This window comes from Fistularia commersonii, chromosome 9 (genome assembly GCF_037954325.1).
Source record: "Fistularia commersonii isolate RoL2024-O1a breed Wild chromosome 9, RoL_Fcom_v1.0, whole genome shotgun sequence".
NCBI lineage: Eukaryota > Metazoa > Chordata > Actinopteri > Syngnathiformes > Fistulariidae > Fistularia > Fistularia commersonii.
The window spans coordinates 6,550,090-6,572,133 of record NC_141292.1 but is presented as its reverse complement, the minus strand read 5'-3'; the positions used below and the strand labels follow the sequence as shown (position 1 = coordinate 6,572,133).

The 22,044-nt window shown below is 40.3% G+C and overlaps 4 protein-coding genes across 11 annotated transcripts in view; 2 read left to right on the top strand and 2 right to left on the bottom strand.

Moving 5' to 3' along the window:
* rapgef1b (Rap guanine nucleotide exchange factor (GEF) 1b) overlaps positions 1 to 7,812 on the top strand; it is a 46,156-nt gene extending 38,344 nt beyond the window's left edge. For all 8 annotated transcript variants that reach the window (XM_086152176.1, XM_086152179.1, XM_086152175.1 and 5 more), the window contains 13 exons: positions 60 to 145; positions 417 to 522; positions 1,204 to 1,279; positions 1,590 to 1,678; positions 2,896 to 2,984; positions 4,397 to 4,582; positions 5,035 to 5,119; positions 5,212 to 5,306; positions 5,409 to 5,487; positions 5,582 to 5,683; positions 5,759 to 5,856; positions 6,430 to 6,558; positions 6,783 to 7,812. In XM_086152176.1, coding sequence (XP_086008302.1) covers positions 60 to 145; positions 417 to 522; positions 1,204 to 1,279; positions 1,590 to 1,678; positions 2,896 to 2,984; positions 4,397 to 4,582; positions 5,035 to 5,119; positions 5,212 to 5,306; positions 5,409 to 5,487; positions 5,582 to 5,683; positions 5,759 to 5,856; positions 6,430 to 6,558; positions 6,783 to 6,933 — 1,371 coding nt within the window. In that variant the 3' untranslated portion in view covers positions 6,934 to 7,812. The remainder of the gene's footprint in view (positions 1 to 59; positions 146 to 416; positions 523 to 1,203; positions 1,280 to 1,589; positions 1,679 to 2,895; positions 2,985 to 4,396; positions 4,583 to 5,034; positions 5,120 to 5,211; positions 5,307 to 5,408; positions 5,488 to 5,581; positions 5,684 to 5,758; positions 5,857 to 6,429; positions 6,559 to 6,782) is intronic.
* A 312-nt stretch (positions 7,813 to 8,124) lies between these two features.
* uck1 (uridine-cytidine kinase 1) lies at positions 8,125 to 12,164 on the bottom strand. Its single transcript, XM_086152181.1, has 7 exons — positions 11,971 to 12,164; positions 11,406 to 11,565; positions 10,054 to 10,150; positions 9,819 to 9,961; positions 9,653 to 9,747; positions 9,509 to 9,557; positions 8,125 to 8,808 (listed from the first exon to the last, which is right to left on the bottom strand). Exons 1-7 carry the CDS (start codon positions 12,136 to 12,138, stop codon positions 8,615 to 8,617), a joined length of 906 nt encoding a protein of 301 aa, XP_086008307.1. The 5' UTR covers positions 12,139 to 12,164; the 3' UTR covers positions 8,125 to 8,614.
* A 239-nt stretch (positions 12,165 to 12,403) lies between these two features.
* Positions 12,404 to 14,495, bottom strand: dnlz (DNL-type zinc finger). Its single transcript, XM_086152182.1, has 3 exons — positions 13,574 to 14,495; positions 13,356 to 13,495; positions 12,404 to 12,617 (listed from the first exon to the last, which is right to left on the bottom strand). Exons 1-3 carry the CDS (start codon positions 13,994 to 13,996, stop codon positions 12,461 to 12,463), a joined length of 720 nt encoding a protein of 239 aa, XP_086008308.1. The 5' UTR covers positions 13,997 to 14,495; the 3' UTR covers positions 12,404 to 12,460.
* A 1,528-nt stretch (positions 14,496 to 16,023) lies between these two features.
* Positions 16,024 to 22,022, top strand: bspry (B-box and SPRY domain containing). Its single transcript, XM_086153063.1, has 6 exons — positions 16,024 to 16,430; positions 16,896 to 16,994; positions 19,594 to 19,824; positions 19,912 to 19,937; positions 20,039 to 20,163; positions 20,416 to 22,022. The coding sequence occupies exons 1-6, from the start codon at positions 16,062 to 16,064 to the stop codon at positions 20,949 to 20,951; spliced, it is 1,386 nt and encodes a 461-aa protein (XP_086009189.1). The 5' UTR covers positions 16,024 to 16,061; the 3' UTR covers positions 20,952 to 22,022.
* Positions 22,023 to 22,044: the final 22 nt, after the last annotated feature.

Sequence of the window (22,044 nt, the reverse complement as noted above, 5' to 3'; positions counted from 1 at the left end):
TGTATATGTCATGTTTATTGTCACTTACACTTTATGATTATTGCCCCTTCCCCGATTAGGAAACAATGGCAGCAGATGATGTACTTCAAGACCCCGCCCCCCAGATACCGTCTACCAATAGTAAAGAGGCTATGGAAGTGGAACGGTAAGGATAAGTTGGCTTTACAGCCACATCAGTTCTCTCAGTTGTATTGGGAATCTTATCAAATGAGAAACCCCGATCTCAGCATTGCTGGAATTAAGTGTTCAGGTTTTCAAAAATAGCCTTCATGATTACATTATAATTCTAACCAATTGCTTATAACCCATTGTTTTCCATTTTGATAAGTATTACAGGTCTTTCACACACGGATGGTTATTTATGCTGATCTGTTTTCTATATTTCTCTGCTAATGACAGTTGTTTGTATTTCTTAGGAGGCAGAAGACGGCAGAGTCAGCTGGAAGTGATAAGGAAGATGTGGATGAGCTATCCCTCATAGACCACGAGGAGATCATGAACAGGATAACACTAAAACAAGAAGTAAGACAACTACAGATGAAATGTGCTGTCTTTAGAAAATCTGCTGTGACAGCACACAAAACCAAATTTATTCATCATAGCAGGTTAAAGGTCACTATGAGCGTAAAATCAAATCCGCACCAATTGTTACAATCGCTGCGCTCTGGAGTCACAATAAGTAGCTGAAAGTACACAGCCCCATATGATGAACAACCATTCTTCCTGTACCAACTCTTCCTTTGTCCTGAGAGGAGCAGTCTGACGGATGGATATGTAAAAATACTGCCATCTACCTTGCAAGGTTATGGTCAGTATGGCAGGAATGATTTACTAAAGAGATATGCAAAAGATGGAAGGAGGGGATTTATAGCTGCAATGGAATTTCAAACCGTTGCTGATGCACTGCTTTGCAGGGGTGCTGTTCTCAGATACAAGTTAGTTTTTCTTTGACATCCATGAGCTTGTGCAGAACAGGGAGAGGTAGTGGTAGGGGGAGCAGAAAACACGCCAGTGGTGGAAAAGTACAAACTACTGGACAGCATCATAACCATGTCAACTCTTGTTCTTTGTTTTTCTTCTTTTTGTTTGTTTTTCGTTTTTGGGTTGTAGTTTTTTTGTCTTATCCTGTATATTACTCTATATTCATATCTCTATTGCTTCACCAGCTGGTCAGTTTTTCAACATATTCTCTTCTTTACCCAGAATGACGATGGGCCTGATGTTCGTGCTGGATCCGGAGACATTTTATTGGTCCATGCCACAGAAACAGACCGCAAAGGTATCGTAGTGTGACTGTGTAATCTGTACACTAGCATGCTTCAGGGTGACTTTTCTGGCTATGCCATTCTAGTATCACATGGCAGTCATTTTAAATATATTTCTTTGTTTTTAGCAGGATTCTTTAGTTATTAATTTTCTAACCCGTTCTCACATGGGTGGTTGAATCCATTTTAGACAGCCTCTGTCTCACAAAGTTGTATACAATTTTGCAAGAACATGTTCTGACTTTATGATTAATAACTTTCACAATGGGGAAGTTATACATGCCTACAAATTTAAACATGTCTCTTTCTGTTTTTACTTGACAGATCTTGTTTTGTACTGTGAAGCCTTTCTGACAACATATAGGACTTTTATAACCCCTGAGGACCTCATTAAGAAGCTTCATTACAGATATCCTTTGCAAATCACTCCATTTGTCACTCTTTGACGAATAACTTTTGTTCTTTTGTCCACAGAACACTGTTTTAACACTTGTATTTTCAAATCCTTATTTACCTTTGGTATTCTTATTATTGTCTATTGGGTTTTGTCTTTTTATTTTAGGTTTCATAGATTGGGAGAAAAAAAAGATTGCCGGTTTTCCTGATGTCTTAATGACTACTGTGAAATCTAGTATATTAACTTCCTGTGCCTGTAGATAGCTGTGAAAATAAACAAACACTAACCTGGAAAGTATTATTTTCTACAGTTTGAACATTCTAGTCCCATCAATAGGACATCTTGGGTAGGTTTTTGAGCAATCCCTTCAGTTTCGTTTCCAGTTTTGCCTTGGCCTTTAAGATTAACTGACTTCGGCATATGACGTTCCTTACTGTGTTTGAGTTTAACTCTTTAGATCCTTGAATCTTTGAATAGAAAATTCAAGGTGTGTGTGATCTTGTAAAGCACACATTATGATTTCAATCGACCACATGTCTCACTTGTTAAAAGTAATTTAAATCTTTTTATTGTAACATAGTCCAAAACAAAAAAAGGGAAGCTTTTGTTAAATATTTGAAACTGGCACCATATTTTCTAGGCCTGATTAAATCATTGCTAACCATGGAACCAAACTGTGGCAGATTGGAATTCCCAAGGCATAAATCCATTTAACCATTTAATCCATGTAAAATATAACCAATTATTGGTGTTCAACCGCAGTGATGTCAAAGATATATCAGTCAGGAAACTGCACTGGAGAGCTTCTGGGGGAAACATCCAATGTTTTTGGGTTTCCGGTCTAGCCAGCAGACTTCCTTTTCCACATGCTGACTGGACAGCTTCAGAGCTAACAAAAAAGCAGATAAATGAAAAGGATGAAATGAAACTGGTTGCTAGATTGCACTTCAGCATAAAATGTGTTTTCTGTCTTTTGCTCTCCAAACAAACCACTTACTTGCATCAACCTAGCACTTAATCAGATATGTTTTTCATTGCTACTTGGACCTTGAAAGGGGTTTGTGGTTCTAGTCGTAATGTTAAAACCCTGGACTGTGGATATCTGTGCAATAAAGAACAATAAAATTAATTTTAATTGTGAAACGTAATGCATTTTGTATAATGCCCTTGTGATCATCAATAGGGATTTCTGTTCCTCTGCATTTTTATTATCCTTGACCACAAAGCACATATACCAGTTTCTGCCACAGTCCAGACATTTTCAAGAAGCGCGTCAGCAAGAACACTTTCTTTGTGCTGGTCCGCGTGGTGGATGAGCTGTGGTGAGTTCTCCTCTTACTAAAAAAGACCTTTTCAGTTTTGTGCGCCTCCTTGGGGAGAAGAGTAGTACTGGGTGTGGAATACTGATGACACTTTATCAAATGAGCTTCCATTAATACCCATCTATTTTTAATCAGATGTATCACAATGTAGCTCCCAGTTATGGAGGTAGGATCAGGGTCAAACACACCCAAATACCAACTTTTTGAATATACCTACTTTTAAACATAGCTTGTTTTTTTTTTTTTTTCAGCTGTCATGAATTGATTAAATGACACTTAAAAATATTTGTTTTTAGAACAGATCGTTTTTTTCTTGTCATCTTGAATAAAGATGTAACAAAGCAGCAATTCTTATTTCACGCAATCAATTTTAATTTTGACCGTATTAAATCTTTGCAGCCCATAAAAGCCCTACCCCAATGAGGTATTTCTTAGGCGTTTACTGGCCGAGGCACTGAGTGCGTTTGTGAGGAAACTTGTTTCATTTGATGTCTTGGAATTCCTATTATTTCATAACCTGTTAAAGGTACGGGTCGCATTATGAACGTAAATTGTCCTTGATTTGTCGGAATGTTTATTTGATAGATGGCATGTGACCAGTCCCATACCATTTATAGCGCTAAACTAATTAGGAGGTGAGCATGTAACTTCCTGCACACTCAGAGGACCAAACTTCCTGAAAAGTTGTCATGTTTTTGGAATCTTTGCTTTTTGCTCCAAATAATGTTTAAAAGGATCATGTAATTATGTTGTTATAATATACTTCATCTAGATAAAGTAGAGCAGGCAGATTTAAAAAAAGATAATGCACGGATAAAAGCAACCTGTAACAAGAGTCACAAGAAGAGACTGCTTTGCTGTTAAGCAGTCACAAGCTAAAATTGTTGCAAACCATTAAACCCAAGAGATTGAAACTCAAAATACCAGCGCAAGTCTCGGTCTATAGAAACATTTTCAAATTCCACTTTTTATCTTCAATCTTTTTTATCTTTTTTTTTTCTTGAATATTGCAGGTTGTTTAAAGTACTATTTTTTTAACTGAAAAATAAAAACAAAAAAAAATGATGTAACAAAGAATAACCTCTAACTAGAAATCTACAATTGTAAATCCAGTGCTCTGTCTTTGTTCTGACTGGGTTTCATAACATTTGGAAAAACTGAGTTGTTGTTTTTTTGGAGTATGATGCTTATTTTGGAGAGGAATTGTATTTATAACATTTGGAAAAACTGAGTTGTTGTATTTTTTTGGAGTATGATGCTTATTTTAGAGAGGAAGTGTATTTATAAATTCCCCTTTAACATCTAAATAAAAACCATTTGCTCTTGAATTTTAATGTTGATCCGTCACGACGAGTCAAATGACTGCTTCCCCTTTAATAAAAAAATCTAATAATTTTCCTCACTTATTCCAGCCTGGTGGAACTTACAGAGGACATCTTGAAGCAGCTGATGGACCTTGTTTTCACGCTGGTGTGCAACGGCGAGCTTAGCCTTGCCAGAGTTCTCCGAAAGAACATCCTGGATAAGGTGGAGCAGAAGAAGTTGCTGCGCTACACTAACTCCCTCAAGCCTCTTGCTGCCAGAGGGGTATCTGCAAGGTATAGGAGCCGGCGGGAGGTTGCACTTTCATAATGTTATTACGTATTATTATTGTAATAGTAATGCAGTTGGCTATTACAGTAAGATTTGTGGCATTTGTATTGAGATTTAATACAAAAAATAAATAAGGAGGTTGTCCTTCTTAGACTTATATTTCTCTTTTTTAAATACTGTTAGACTTTAACACTTGTGCAACCCTTAAAATATTATAACTGTACTATCCCTATCCTTGAAGGGATGTCTGTAAGTTGCTATAACATATTTGTACAGATTTACACACCTCTTTTTTAAAATGTTGATCTTTTAAACAAATTCTGCCCTGATCATCATAATCACCACAGATTTCTACACAACAAATGCGAGATATTTTTTCCCATTGGAAACAATTATGTGGCTCCATATTAAAACCCGAAGTGCTGAAAATCACCTGATGAGTTTTTTTTCCCAACAGGCCAGGAACTCTCCATGACTTTCGGAGCCATGAGATTGCTGATCAGCTGACACTTCTCGATGCAGAACTTTTCTACAAAATTGAGGTACACAAAATATCTCACATCCTTAAAGAAAAGAATGAAGGCAACATCTGAATGATTAAGTTTTATAAGAAAATTATTAACTATTCTTTCAGATTCCTGAAGTGCTGCTGTGGGCAAAAGAGCAGAATGAGGAAAAGAGCCCAAACCTGACCCAATTTACAGAGCACTTTAACAACATGAGCTACTGGTAAGAAAGAAAAAAAAAAGAACTGTCTCAATACCTTCTAGATTATGATCGACTACCATCTGCAGCTCTGTCTTCTCAACACACCTTTTATTTCTACTCTAGGGTACGCTCGCTGATAATTCAGCAGGAGAAAGCTCAAGACAGAGAGAAGCTGCTTCTCAAGTTCATCAAGATTATGAAGGTTTGGTATTGTAGTCTTAAAAATGCAACGCTCAGACACCATTGGGTTTTCTCGATGTCCAATGCCATAACACATGTACACATTCTTATTACAGCACTTAAGAAAGTTGAATAACTTCAACTCTTACCTGGCAATATTGTCTGCCCTGGACTCTGCCCCCATCCGGAGGTTGGAGTGGCAGAAACAGACCTCAGAGGTGAGGATCCTTCACACCATTATTGTGAGATTGAGATCAGGCTCTGCAAATCATCCTTACTCCTTCTGTTGCCAGGGATTGGAGGAATATTGCACATTGATTGACAGCTCCTCATCCTTCAGAGCCTACAGAGCTGCCTTGGCTGAAGTTGAGCCTCCCTGCATCCCTTATTTGTGAGTGAAAGATTAACATGGCCCTTGATTCTTCATTTCTTTTCTTTTTAGACCTTTTAGTAAGTGTTTGGTGTCTAAATCTAATATTGACTTTTTTTTTTGTGTTCTACTTATTTTTAATATCAACAGTTACATTATAACTACTAGATTTTTATTGTTGCCTTTTTTCTCCATGTCCAGTTTTGCCTGTATCATTTTTCAATTTCCTCTTTATTATTGCTTAGGTATTTTACTGCTTTTTTTAATTAGTCATTGCCTTTTGTGTGTGTATGCAACACATTGTGTTGCTCTGACATTCTTTAAAACCCCAATCTAAGCCATCGATGCAGTGTATGCAGTGTTTTCTGATCTAGACGAAAACGCCACACTGCAGTCAGTTATCTGGAGCTACAGCTCACTGAGTATTATGTTAGAGCAAAAACCCTGTAGAATAGCTCTTATTTTGTTTTAACAGTAACCTGGTTTGTTGCATTTGATGTGCCGTCATTAGACTTTCTGTTTTGTAGTAATGTCTGATGTGCCTTGATTTCACTCTTTATATTTTACACATGTCTGTCCTCATCATCCCTACAGGGGTCTCATTCTCCAGGACCTGACCTTTGTTCATTTAGGTAACCCCGACCTCATAGAAGGGAAGGTCAATTTTTCCAAACGCTGGCAACAGTTCAACATTCTAGATAGCATGCGGCGCTTCCAGCAAGTGTAAGTTCATTTGGTGAACCTGATGATAGAAAGATTCAAACAATCCCAAAAGATTACAAGGAGCAATTAAAGGAATCATTCACAGAAATAAGATCATCATTAACTTGCCTTGTTTTGTTTTTTCATTGAATGTTATCAGAGTAAATATTGCTGGGGTCCTCATAGGGGCTCCTCTCAAACACTGAAGTGGTGCATTGATGAGCCCTTCCATTCTTTTCTCTCAGGCATTATGACCTGAAGCGCAACGAAGACATCGTCTCTTTCTTCAATGACTTCAGCGACCACCTGGCAGAAGAAGCCCTGTGGGAGCTGTCACTGAAAATCAAGCCCAGAAACATCGCCAGGCGCAAGACAGACCGCGAGGAGAAGACCTAGGACCTGCGGGCCTCTGCCCTAAGGCTCCGAGACTGACCTCCAACTGTGCTTCATGACACTAACTCCACTTTATTACAGACAGAGAGAAAGATGATTGGAAGCTATATGCTGGAGCTAATGGGATACTTACTGCAAGGAGTGAAGAACAAACTATAGAAGCATGACTGAGGTTTACAAATTGCTCCGGTGCTCTGGGAGACTATAATTGGGATTACTCTGGCTCCAGCGCGGAGACGGGGAGAAATTAAGCAAAAACAGAGATGCGGGATGAATCCTGGTGCCAAGGATGAGTGAGGAATCACACAGAGTGGGCAGGGAGACGCTGGATGTAACCAAAGTCTGCTCCCTGGGATCTCTGTTTTAGAGTGGAGCTGATGCGTGTGCGTGTGCGTGTGGGTGTGCGTGTGTGCGTGCGTGCGTGCGTGTGCGTGAGATTGAGGTGAATGGTCCATTACTTTTCAAGTTGCTCCTTCCTCTTCCTAAATAAATGTGCCATTTGCTGGTCATCTTCTGCAAACCCCTCTCGCTGACTCACAAAGTCCCTGAAACGGTAGAACCTCAAGCACGACCTGCCAGAGACTGTTTCGTCATCGTGGAGGAACTGGACTGGAGAATCTACCTGTTGGCGGGGTCAGGTGAGATTTGAACTTGAAAAGGCGATGACCATTAGAGACTGGAACCTAATGAGTTTGTTTTTGAAATGTGTAAGAATCATGTGTGATTAAGAAATGTATTATATACACTGCTCCTTTTGTTCTTAAAAAGGATGTTTATGCTTATGAGAAGAGCTTAGCTTCTCCCAAGTGCCGTACATATGTGCACTAAAAAAGCAAAGCAAAAACATGAAAAAGAAATTACTAAAGATGCTGTGATCTATGTATGTAATCATCCTCATCATTGTGTGCCGTGTTCAAATGTACAAACCCCCATCAGGCGATCACAATCACATCCTCACAGTGTCAGTGTGTGAACGAGTGTGTGTGACTGAAGTCCTCAGTGACGTGTGTTTGTCATTTCAAAATGTGCTGTAGTAAATTCATTTTGATTCCTTTTTTGGGATAATGGTCAAAACCAACACATCACACTGTGTTCTCAAACTCCAATAAAACAAATAGCCCTCTTTCTATACACATGGTGTCAGTCAGTGGCTTAATCATCTTTCTCAAAATAAAACTAGAGAAGACACTTAAAAAATGTAATTTACATTTATTGTCGTACAGAATGTGAGAGGAAAACATTACAAAGTTAAGGCAAGTATTAGGATTTAAATAACTAAAAGGAAGCTCATAACATATTAGATGTACCACTAAAGCACAATCATCTAAATTGATTATAAGTTATTATATTTAAATAATGCAACTGCCGCAAGTGAATACTAATGTTACATATATTAATATCAGTAGAGATGCTGAAAAAGATGTCACACTGAAAACAAAAGTTGCCTTCCTCCCCCTACTGAACTCAGTAACATTAGATGACAACAACAAGCACTAGAAATGGAATCTGTCAGGATTATTGGTTGTTTACCAATAAGTGCAGTAAGATTATGAGGAGTCACCAGTACATGCTTTCACTGCGGGATTGTGCAGAGGATGAGACCAACTTCACAACTTACTGACTCACTCACAAATCAGCAGCCCCAACTTAAAAGCTCATTCACATTCCCAACGCGTGCACAGTCTTAGTGTGGCCGACTGCTGGGCTCCAGCAGAACCCGCTTTCCTGAGGTGGCAGATCCATTCTGTAGGTCAACCTGGTCAGAAATGGCCCGTTTCAAGCACTGCCCCTGGCCATTGATTGTTGATCCCCGCTGCCATTTGCAGATGTCACCGTTCAAAATGTCTTGGATGTGTTGCACGATGAGGTTGATAGCAACTGATGGGAGACAATTCACTATTTCAATGACTGAGCAAAAAGAAAACTCTTATAGTATACAGGACTGTCTCAGAAAATTAGAATATTGTGATAAAGTTCTTTATCTTCTTTAATGCAATCGAAAAAAACAAAAATTACTTTTTCATAATATTCTAATATTTTGAGATAGATTTTTGAGTTTTCTTAAGATGTAAGCCATATTCAGCAATATTAAAATAATAAAAGGCTTGCACTATTGCAGTTGATTTGTAATAAATCCAGAATGTATGACATTTTTGTTTTTGTAATTGCATTACAGAAGATAAAGAACTTTATCACAATATTCTAATTTTCTGAGACAGTCCTGTAGAGTAGATATAACCAGTCGAAAAACAAATCATAAACTCAGAAAGATATTGGACACACCTTCGTGTTTAGTTATAAATGATCAATAGGTTGACAATAAATTCTGACATTACTGTAAGTGGTTGGATATTGGTTATATACATAATGACAACACATCATTAGCGTTTGTCATTATTCTAAATCAAATGGTTGGGATTAGACGCTTTTAGATTGACAACTTGCATTCAACAAAAAATCAAAATGATGGGAAAGTAGATGTAACTGATCTGTAACATATAAAATAATGATTAGTAGTTTTCAAGTCATCTACTCAAAGAAATGCTATCAATTCACCTTTACCAAAACTTCAACTTACCCATATTATCAACTCCCCTTGGAATAATGACATCTGCATACTTCTTGGTCTAGAATTGAAAAATGAATACCATGAGAAGTAAAGTAATAGAAAGTAATAGAGCATGGTGAATATTAAACCACGCAAAGATTCCATCAAACTTACAGGCAAACAGAATTCCTCAAAAGCAGGCTTAACAAATGTCGTATACTGCGTAAGAATCTGTTCCAGATCCCTCCCTCTGTTCATGTCTCGCAGAACTACAAGAGAATCAGATATACTGTCCATTTGCTGGGACAACACCTGAAAGACTTTCAAGAGTCACCGATACCTCTGCGTGAGAGTCGAACATCTGAATCTGTGTCCACAAAAAGCTTCATGTGAAACATTTCCCGCACTTTCTGTGGATAGAAGACAAGAATCCCCTCGAAGAGAACCACATCAGCTGGGTAAACTGTGATCTTGTTCTGTAGCCTGGGAACACAATTCTCTCATTTCTCTTATACAAAGGTGCCACAAAGAATAGAGGGCCAAAGATTGTAACAACTTCAAATTGTCGTTCCTACCTGGAATGGGTGACAAAGTCATACGTTGGAACTTCGACCACCCTCCCCTCCACAATGTCCTTCAATGTTTTGTACATTAACTCATTATCAAAGGCTTCTGCAAGGGAAATGTTACAGTTTCAGTAAATAACATAAAAATGTTTAAAACTTGACGTGTGGATATTTGGACACCATATAGAAATACCCATCTAGTCTTGTGGAAATTTACTGTCGTTAAAGGTAGAATGTCTTTCAAAATACCATTTCCATTTGCATGTGCCACAGGGGTGTTTTATACATTTAGACATTAGAAAATGCTATATGGTTGATCATTTGTACTAATATCACTGTTGGGTTTTTTACAAAGAAGAAAATGATGGATATTATCATTCCAAAAACATTGCAAATCACACTAATTGTAACATGCTTCAAATACAGCAGAATTATTTTTGAATGAATAGAGGCTTATACTATAGAACTGATTAACTTACTAATTTGCACAAAATCTGTTGGTTAAAAAGTGTTAGACAACAACTTCCTTGATGGTGCCATAAAAAAAGACTTGTGTTCAACCAATGCCAAAGCCACCGATATATTGATTCTGGTGGTCATCAAATCTGACAGGATGGAAAACATTATTTGGTCTGTGAAAATGTCTAATTTGGTGCCAGACAATTTTCATAAAAATTTCATTGATTACTTTTTTGTCAAAACTGTTGACAACCAAGCTTATTTTCTGTTACTTGCTAGGCACATCTCATCATTTAGGCTTGTAACTTGTAACAACTAGACTTGCTTGATTTGTTTTGAAAACGTTTTTTGCTGAAGGCTTATTCGGTTCAAAATGATTGGGTGTAGACAAGGCTGTAAGGATAGATGGGTGTTAATCTGTCTTGGGACTGATCTCAGCACTAAATCATAGGTGGCTGAAAAAAATCAAGTGGTTGCCTCCCACATCTGTAGAGTGACAACCTAAACCATCTGTCCTGTCCGTTGCTGTCTTCTGAAAGCGAGCAATGTCCATCAAAAATGCAGACGTTACATAGCTGCAACACCCACCTACCCATAGTTCCATGTGACATAATCACCACTGACTAACACCTTATCCTCGCAAAACCCCCAATTCAGGTGACCCAACCGGTTCCTCATGACCCCCTTAACAGTTCATGTGCCCCACAGACAGAATTGAAGAGGTCCCTTCGGATGAGATTTGAAACATCTTTAAAAACAAGAGGTCAGTTATGTTGAGAAACTGGGTGACTGGGAACTTTCAGACACTGACTGGATAGAATTAACTAATCGCAGCTGCACTATACTATAACCAGAATGTGTCTGTTTGGGGAAACAATGTAATGCAAAAACCAGGGGCCTACCTGGATGGTCAAAGTTATACTGGCCCTTCAGTGCTTTAGTCTTCTGCTCCAGGGTCAGGACTTTATAGAAGCTATCTTGGCTGATAATAGCCACCTTCCTCTGGCGGTGGTCCACCTCATGTTGGCCCAAGAGCTCCATGATCTTTGCACAAACTGTTGACTGTAGCAAGAACCTCGCGTCACTCAAGTATTGGCATATAAAAGCTGACTATTGTTGTATTTTGGATACATTATAGAGCCAGTAATGTGGACTTGTGGGGCAGCATCCGGAGGGGAAAAACCCGGCGTTATGTTTATCAGCTGACCCTTCGTCGGCATCTGAGATGAGTTGACGACAAGCAGGTAGTGAGCGAAACGAAAGTAAAAACGCAAAAACGAGCGGGTAGTAGTTAGAATAATGAAAAAGGATAAATCATGTTTTAATTATTGGCTACCTCTCTTGAGGTTGACGCTAAGTAAACGAGAAGGCGTGTCAGTTGTTTGGTTGAAGACTAATGTTGATGCTGCTGGCATGCTAAGCTAACATCAGATGCGGATCATAAAACCAGGGGGAATAAATACTGACCTTGCCACTGGCGGTTCCCCCACTGACCCCTATGAGGAAAGGTCGGTGCCTTGGCCGCTCTGCATCGTTTTGGGTACCGAGAGCATTCATGGCAGTTAGAAATAGAGATTCAACTGCCGGATCCTTAGTTGCTTCTCTGTGGGATTTTGTTATCCGTAGTAACGTCATGTAGAAGATATCGCGAGAACTGGTGATCGTCCGTGACAAGACATTAATCCAACAGAGCACTGAGGTGAAATGTGCGAATTACATGGCAAAATATTCCATATCCTTTTTGGAATTTCTAGAATAACACAGAGTAAATATTTGCCAGGACCTACCTGCACATAGAATCGTTGCATTAAGAAAATATTAGCGTAATTTCGGTTCATACGCGTTGTTATTGAGCTACCTCATTTTCTGTTCAGGATGCATAACAAATGAAAGACACATGTACAAGATTCCTTTTAATATAAAATACAATATAAACGTTTTACAATGTAAGAGTGCATTACTGTTTTTCTGAATCATCTTTATTTGCTATTTCCTTGTCAGCACCAGACTGTGGCTTATGTTTGTTAAATTCATCTGCCAGTATTTCCAGAGAATCAGTTCCTTGAAGCCTTTTTACGGTCTCTCCTTTGGCAGCAAGTATTTCCTCTATGTTTCTGCAATGCCATACAAGCACAAGTCATTCAGAAATACAGAACACAAAACGTTTTTCCTAAATCAAACATGCCGACTTTCAAAGTACAGTCTGAAGTGATTGAATTAATTTGGCATAACGTAATAATCACAGATAACCTCATAGTCATCTTGTGGTAAGACCACGTCTACTGAAAAGACTGCACCATTTATCAAGTCCTTGGCCCTTAGATGCAAAGCTGGTTACCCTAAAGGAATGTCAATAAATGCAACCATGACATTTTTATAGTATTAGGGTAGTTTTCTCTATTACATCTCTGCACATATACTCCGCTATCATGACAACTGCTATAAAATATTGCACTTGGTCTTTGTTAAATTTACTATTTTAACCACGGTGTTTTGCTCAAGATAAACAAATCTGCATTAAGCTGTAAGATGTGACAGTGTAGCTGAAGAAGAAGAAAAAATGTCGCGATGAATCCAGTTCATTTGCATTCACTTTTTTAAACGTTTTCCGGGGCTGCTTCGGTGTGTTAAGACGCCCCTAAGCCGAAATATTTACACACCACTACTCGGGTACGTGCGAAAATTCAGAGATTCGACCATTTTGTTCCCTTTCTGCACAGGCACTGACAGAAGATTAAAAAAAAAGAAGTCAAGATGAAATATATTAATTAACTGAAATGAGGACAGGCGATGCCATGCAACGTCCTGATGGATATAATTGAGACGATGCTGCATGCAACCGTGAATCACACCTTTTCCCCTCCAGATCAGAGAACCAGCCGAGGTTATCAGCAATGATGTGGTGATTGTTACATCCGTGACATTTCACGATCACGACGCCTTTGTGGTACGCCTGCTTGGAAATCTTCTGCTTGGACCTGGTGGAGCAAACCTACGGTGACAGTACGAGCGAAACGTCACGGAGGGATAATGACTTAAGCGAAAAAACGCAGCACCAGCATGCGGATACCTTGCATGTGTAAATGAGATGGTAATGTGTCGACTGGATCTGTCCGATGGCGTCACTTCCGGTACTTTGAGTAGTCGACAGTCCTCTCTCACTGCTTAAACCGATTTTATTTCTGTCTGCGAAGCTGAAAGAACAGAAACCTGTGTGAGAGAGACTCCCTGTGGTGAAGGCGCACGTCGGTCTCGCAAGACTAGAGGATATCCTGGCGAGCGAGCAGCAAAGAAAACGCTGACGAAACCCCACGCAGACGACGAGCGTCGTCCTGGACAACTGTGACAAGTTGGCTACAGCCATGACCGACGTCCGCCTAAAGTTTAAAACTTCAACGAAAGGAACGAGGAAGCCGTGGTCTGACAGCTGATGCCGTCGCAGTTTGATGACGTCACGGGCGATCCTCCCCATTCGCCTGCTGCAGGTGTACATTTAAATGGGTTACGATAGGAAAGCCTCTTGCAATCTGATCTCACGGTAAAACAAATACTGACAACACACATGGAATACGGCAATATACATTGTACAATATATATTCTAGTAGCTGCAATGTGTTTCTGACGATCATTTAAAAAATCCCCCCGCATCATTGAAAAGTCCACACCATAAAAATGCATAGGTAAAATGTCAAGATGCTGACGTTTGAAGAGTCAAGATTCAAAATGTTTATTGTGTTGTTTGGAGTCTGGAGTCTGGAATGTTAAAATACACAGGTTTTAAACTGTATGGGCAAGATGTGCAAGTTAAAGCTGAGTGCAGCTTTTGGTGTGCAACTCACATAGTGCAGGTGCAGATTGTATGCAGATAGTTTAGCCTGCAACAAAAGGTCCTTGGTTCATTTTTAACAGGGGTCCTCCCCGTGTCTCTCAGGTTTCCTCCCACAGTCTAAATACCCGCAGGAGGTTCACTGAAGACCAAGCATGTGAATGTGAGTGAATAGTTGTGTGGCTCTACATGACGTGTGCATTTCGACCAATGATACCTGGGATAGGCTCCAGTCCTCCGACTCCCAGGGTTGGGGTGCATATGTCAGATTTCCAAGAAAATGATAGCTGAAAAAAATGATACCTATTCTGAACTAATTGCTAAATACCATAAGGTTTGCTTGGCCAATATCATGACTGAAGGTAAACAGGTCTCTTTGTTGTCCAACTCTAGGTGTTGCGTAGGTTTAAAAGTATTTGTTTCACTGACATTTATCTAATAAAGTGTCTACTGGATTAGAATAAACCCAACTTTATTGTCATTATATATGTACAAGTTAAGGGCAGCGAAATGCATTTTATCAGAAGTGCACTAAAAGCCGCAGGTGAAGATGTGAAACAAAAATGAACTGTATGTGCATGGCATATCATGTTTATAATTCACAAGTGATTTACAGGTACTGTGAACTTATACAGATGGAAATGTGATCAAATGGAGTTGACTATAGCCAGGAACTATGGAAATCATTCACAAATCGAGCTGTACAAATGAAAAGTGATGTTAGAGAAAAATATTTGAAATAGACATTAAATCGTACATCAATAAAAATTGGATAGTAGCTACTAAAGTAGCAATACTAAATTAGTGTAGTATTGTGTAATGGTGGTGTGTGTGCAGTACAGTCCAGTTGTATAGTAGTACTGGAGTACAATCTATTACAGAGATACCTAAACATGTCTGGCAATAACCTTGTCATGCCCTCTATCCCTGGACATCATGCTTACAACAACTTAACTAACAATACTAATAACTTACTTGTGTAGCTTCCCATTTAAAAAAAAAATGAGGACTTGATGTCACTTGGCACTCATGTCATGTCAATCAAATGCTTGATGCAACAACTTGTCAGCATTATGCATTCACATTTTCTCATGTGTGTTAAAGTCGTGTAACTCCTATATAGCAACAATTGGTCTATTGCCAGTAATGGGTTTTCCATCATAGAGAAATTGATAGGTTTTTTTCTGTCATATAAGATGGACATCAGTGCTGCTAAAGGGGGGAATGTTATGCTCACATAAAAACTGTAATTATTTTCTCATAATTACAGTTAGTTAGAGCTAATGGGACTACTTAAATGTTCTGTGCATGATACCTACTGTTTCAGGACAGAAAAAGCAAAGCAATGTTATGTCTCAACATAAAATTCTGTAAAAGCATTGTTAACTACACTTCATGTTTGTTGTTGAAGTGCAAAAATACAGCAAAGATGCTCTGCATCAAAATGAAGGAATGCTAATATCAAATTGACGGTAATATATCATTTTAATGGGATACAAGTAGGTTAAGGATCTGGATAGATAGAGATCTTTCACTGTTTTGTATGGGGGGAGAGTGTGTGAGAGAGAGAGAGAGAGAGAGAGAGAGAGAGAGAGAGTGTGTGTGTGTGTGTGTGTGTGTGTGTGTGTGTGTGTGTGTGACAGAGTCACTTCCGTGTTCTGCTCACCTGTTACACCTGCCTCCCATCTCACCAACGCGGCTGCGCCTCCCGCACCTGCCGCGGTTCCCAGCCATGGCAGCGCGGCTCGTTACCGGCCCGTCGGTCCCGGAGCCCCGAGAACACCGCCGTGCCCCGCAGCAACCCGCCGGGAGTTCAAGAGCCCCGGGCATGGATGGCGAGCCGGTGTTTTTCGTGTTTGGTGGCGCAGCGGTGAAGCAGCCGTCGAAGGACGCCTGTTGCGGCGGCGACGGTGGCGGCGGTGCGTCCCACCCCGAGTCCGAGATCCAAGTTCCGGACGCCGGCCGGTGCGCTGAGCACGGCGCGGTCCTGGACTGGTTCTGCGTCACCGAGCAGAGGCTGGTGTGCGCGCAGTGCGCTGGAACGGGGCCCTGCAGCGGCCACGTCGTGACCCCGCTGGCCGCCAGGGTCACCGCAGTCAGGGTGAGTGTGGTTATCTCTCACACACGCACACACTTTTCTTCATGCACTCGCACAGGTTTTTCAGTAAAACTGCCAACTTAATCCAGTTAAAATGTTTAAAGAACAGCTGTGTAGAAATACATCGAACCTTTTTTTTTTTACAAATTAAAGTTATTGTTTTTTCTTCGAGAATTTGCTGACATTAACATCAGTAATCTTCCTTTCCTGCCCCGTTGAGCTCTAATTCATCCCATATTTTCATTAAGTCGCACAAGACCAGGAAATTCTACTTTTTCTGGTATGACATGTTTTGCTGGTGTGTGTGCTTTGGAATGGTGTTGGGAAGACAGGATAGTCTTGTTGCTATTCAGCCCTTAATGGTGATCAGACATAAAGGCGTGTCTTTATATCAACCTCCTGGTGTGTGTTTGTGTGTGTGTGTGTGTGTGTGTGTGTGTGTGTGTGGCTGGTTTCTTTTCCCACCAGAATCAGTTGGTGGACGTGTGTGAGAAAATGCAGCTGCAGGCGCTGAGGATTGAAAGGTTTATCGAGCAGACACTGATGAGCAAAGAACGGAAGCTGCAGGTGAGTGACTCACCTTGACTTCTCGCCATACTACTGAGGCCGGGGTGTCCAAAAGACACACACACATTTTTAGTGAAATCTTTGATTTTGCATCTAAATCTGTCATAAACGCAAATTATGGTATTCAAATAAAAGGCAGGTGTTGCTAAAAAGTTGCCCTCATGTAGTGACGTTGGGTTTATTTTATGATATAATACCCACACATATACACACACACACACACGTGCACACACACTGCATCAGATATGAATCACATGGGCTTATGTAATACACTCTAACATCTGCATGCGGTTGTTTTCCAGTTAGCATCATCTGATGGTGAAGTTTTACGTTGGATAATTTCTGCTTCGAAATTTGTGTGCAACATCGATGAATTGGTTTGAATCCTCAAAAATGTGATTTTTGGTGCCTCATGTAGTAATGATAGTTTAAGGCAGGGGCGGGCAAACTACGGCCTGTGGGCCACATCCGGCCCGATTGGAATCAATGAATGTGTGAGCTCAAACAGGAGATTATTTCATTTTTGGAGCCACTTGAGAATTTTCCTAAGCTGAATAACACAGATTGGCTTTTTGATTTAGCCTTTAGTGTGGACATACTAACACACATGAGTGAGCTAGACGTGAAGCTACAAGGGAAAAACCTGTTTGTGCATGAAATGTAAGCAAAAGTAATAGCCTTCAAAACCAAGCTGGTTTTATTTTCAAAGCAAATGTCAGACAATGTTCAGACAAATGTCAGACGAGTCTGATATGTACTGTTAACAAATGTGTTGTTTCTTTTAAATGTACCGTATCTTGTACTGACCCGGCTCATCCATCAAATTTTAAAAGTCAATGCGGCCCCTGAGCCAAAAAGTTTGCCAACCCCTTGTGTGAGGGCAGAAGAGGGGTAATAAAGCAAATTATATAAGATCTATGATTTTGTATGTATGGAGGTGCTCTTTGCAAGGCATCCCCTCCAGTGGTTAATACAGCATGGTTATAGAACTCCTTGAAAACATCTAAGGGTTTAATGTGCCCCTGCCAAAATCATCTTATTAACTAGATGCCTTGCAGATAACTTTGTGTTGATCTATTGCTGCCTATTTGGTCAATAACCAAACATCAAATTCTTCCTATAGAGGTTATTGATAATGTGATACTGATAGATATTCACTAGAATGCATGCTTTTTCATTTCATAGAGCACATCCATGGCTAATGATGAGATGCCTGTGGAGTGTTGAGTTTGTGGTGAAATGAGAAAACAATAAAGAGTTAAAGGATGAACAAGAAATCAGGTTTTCCCATCCGTTAAGGATGAAAACTCTGCTTCGTACCGGTGCACAAACCTCAGACAAATCCTGGGTTGATGCAGGCGGCCTTTTGCCTTGACCAGATGGGATAAAAAGAGAGATAGGGAGCAAGAGGGGGGCATGAGGGCGAGGAGGGACAGACACAAATTGTCTATATCTACCAGTAATAGTAGGGACGGCAGTTACATGGTAATGGCTGGCTTGATACAATATTACCTTTAATATTCATAAAATTAACAATAATGCTGGACCAAGATGTGGATCAAGCCACACCCCCTGAGAACATGCTAAATATGAGTGCCAAGGGATTCAGGGGAAGATATGAGTCTTCTATCATGCTTTGATGAACGGATGTGAGTGCAGACGAGATGGGAAGAGTCTGGAAGGAGAGAGGTGTATCATGTTGATCTGTTAAGTAAGCCGGAACCTTTGTTTCCTGTCAGCTGATCCTATTTATTTCATGAAAGAATGTTTACTTTGCTGACAAGTCCCCTACCCCTTTTGCAAATACCTGTTTTTTTTCACGTGTTTTTTTTTTGCTTGTTTTGTCTTGTTTACAGTCTGTCCTCCCTTTGAAGATTATAATCGTTTCTTTAAGCAAAAAGATGGCTCTCCGCTTTAAAACTATTTGCGAGGCCAAGTTCATTTCACATGCCACTTTTGCATTTAGTCAACTTCACAAAAATAAGTAAATTAAATCAAACATAGAAGTATTAAACATGATGTAAATAGCAATAGGATAAGGTTTTCAACCTGTTGTCAAAATTAAGGTGCATCCCAAGTCTGTGTTTTTACGTGTATACACTCACAATCAACACACATGACTCACTTTTGTACACATACACACACACACACATATACACACACGGCTCAGATAAATAGACACAGTGAAAAAACTCAATATGGACACAGCGGATCGAATTTGCAAGAGTACGGCACAGTGAAAAACGTTGCCCAAATTTGTCGTTGTGTAGCCGTGTAGCTGTCGTTGAGCAAGTGGTGGGATCACAGGGGCTCATGGAGAGACAAGATATCATTCACCCTCTCAATTGGACAATTGTCAAATTGACAAAGTGTCTCCAGTTAATCTCATACATGTGTTCGTTCTGTGGAAGGAACCAAGAGAACATGGCGACACAGAATGGCCGCCCTGTCAGATTCTGTCTTACGAATGTTATATTTTACTACTTTCATCGAAATTACAGCTGATGTGATGAATGTTGTATTTCAGTGATATGGATTTTCAGAACTGTACCATCACCCTCACACGCCCGAAATCTGCCCGTCCCTTGTTCTCATGCAGACCACCGCGAGCAGGGTGAGAGAACAGGTTCTAGCTCAGGTGAGCGTGGCACGGGAAGCCCTGGAGGAGGAGGAGCAGCGTCTCTTGGAGGAGGTGCAGAGGGAGGAGGAGCGTGTGGAGCAGTGTCTCCTCACCCAGAGGGCTCACTGGAGTCAGGCCTTGAGAAACCTGTCACAGACGCGCAACTGCCTGGTGCACACACTGACACACACGCCTGACGCACAGCTGGTGGTGAGAGGCGGGGTCGTGGTTCATAGATTTGGGAGATCATCAGTTATATTATACTCACATATTATTAATTACGGTCTCTTCTTCTAGAAATGCACCCAGGAGATTGCTGAAAGGTAATCTTTCTCATTATTTTGCATTGATTTTGGAATTGTTTGCACTGGAAGGGCCCGAAAGGGATATTTCCCCTTTTCTTCTCCATTTGTGTTGGTCTCAGAATTGAGGAGGCGGAGGGCGTCGGAGCGCCGTACGACACCCACCAGCTCAGCCTGAAAGCAGACTGCAGCGAAAGCAAGCTCCTGAGAGGGATGTGGGCCACAGCGATTCTTCAGGGGCCACATGGTCAGGCTCAATTAACTGCTTTTACTAAAAGGGTATTTAATAATAATGACTGATTGTCCTTGATTAGAACAGCCATTCTGTCAGTGTAGATTCAACACTGATGCAAGATATGTGGCGTTACTTTGAGTCCAACACTTTGATATAAAGAGCAAAGATCTCAAGATATTGCAGATATTTCTCCCACTAATAATTGCTGTGGATGAAGAGCTTTCAGTGAGGAATTCTCATTATCACTGTCTACCTTCCCTCCAGCTTATGGTTCAACTAGTTTGAAGTTTGATGAGCGCACAGTCAGTCCCCTCCTGCAGCTGTCTGAGAACCACTGCACTTTGACCTTCCTACACAAGAAACCCTATGCAGCCCTGCCGGAAAACCCGGCGCGTTTCGACTGCTGGCCCAACGCCCTAGGGTCACTGTCCACCTCATCGGGAACCCACAGCTGGGTGGTCGACGTCGGTCAAAGCGCAGCCTTCAAGGTCGGGGTCTGTTACGCCAGCCTGCAACGCAAAGGCTCCGGGAATGAAGCTCGGCTTGGCTACAACTCAGAGTCGTGGGTTCTGTCGCACTACGACAACGACTACTCCTTCTGCCACGCGGGGAAGAAGCAGCCCCTGCAAGTTGTGAGTAGACCCCAGAGGATCGGCCTCCTCCTTGACTGGCCCAGCCAGACAGTGTTGTTTTACGAGCCGGAATCCAGTGCCATTTTATACTGTTTCAAGCACAACTTCAGTGCCCCGCTGTTGCCAGCATGTGCAGTGACTGACCGCAGTATAACAATACTGCACTGATGGACTGGCCCCACAGATCCGATCATGTAGAAATATCATGAAGGAAAATCATGAAGAGCGAGTTTAGTTCCTTCGATGCAGATTTGACTTGCGTAGACAACCAATACATTCATGAAGCCATTGTATCCATCAACTCTTTTAGGAATCCATGTTCTTAAACGTAGTATTTATATGTGGATCATATTTAGTCATGCTGATAGTTGATTTTTTAAATGTTTTTTTATTCCCTTCAATTAGACTATATCGTACCAAGCTCAAATTCTTTAAAATACTGGTGTTCTTTGTATTGTAACTGTTTTTGTTATTACCGGTGATCTTCGACCCCAGACCCTATAGTTAATATAAGCTGCTCTGGTTGATCCAAAGCAGTGCAAAGATATAATTCTAATTGTTAATGCAGACATTTTATACCCATATGCTAAAAGTAAACTTATCATTCCAGTGTTTTGTTTGTTGCTCTTCAACAAGACCTGTGAGTTCCTTTACAAGGTTATATTGTAATTATCACTCTGAGAATCCACAAGTTTGTCCTTTGCTGTCAACATAAGGTGGTCGGTGTGTCGCCGGTGTAATTTTTCCAAGCGGGGGTTGGTTTCCCGTGTTAAATGGCCCATGATAGTTTCTGATGAAACAGGGTTGGTGAACGTTTAAAGCGAGGCGCTGGTGAACTTTTCATGTCTCGGCTGTCTTTACTGACTTTGTCAAACACTGGTGAAACCCTGTTATCCCTGCAGATGATTGAGCGTGATAAGAGAGGCCAGTTAAAATCGTAAATGTTAGATTTCAGTTTAAATCCTTTTTTAAATCTTGAGTGTAGCACAAGTAAATTGAAGAACTGAATATTTGGATCATATTAATATGTCTAGTGAATTCTTATTATTAAGTAATTAATATGTCATGTTAGTTACAAAAAAAGGTCATAGCTCATTTTTATGGGATGTCTTCTTATAAAAATTGTCTGCAGTCAATTGCCAAGATAAGCCCATGATTAGCAGAGTTTACTAAAGTTAAGTAAAATGTAGAGAAAAAACTGGACCTATATTCTATTTATTCATCAATAATAAAAAAAAAATCTTACTTACGCTGATATTTT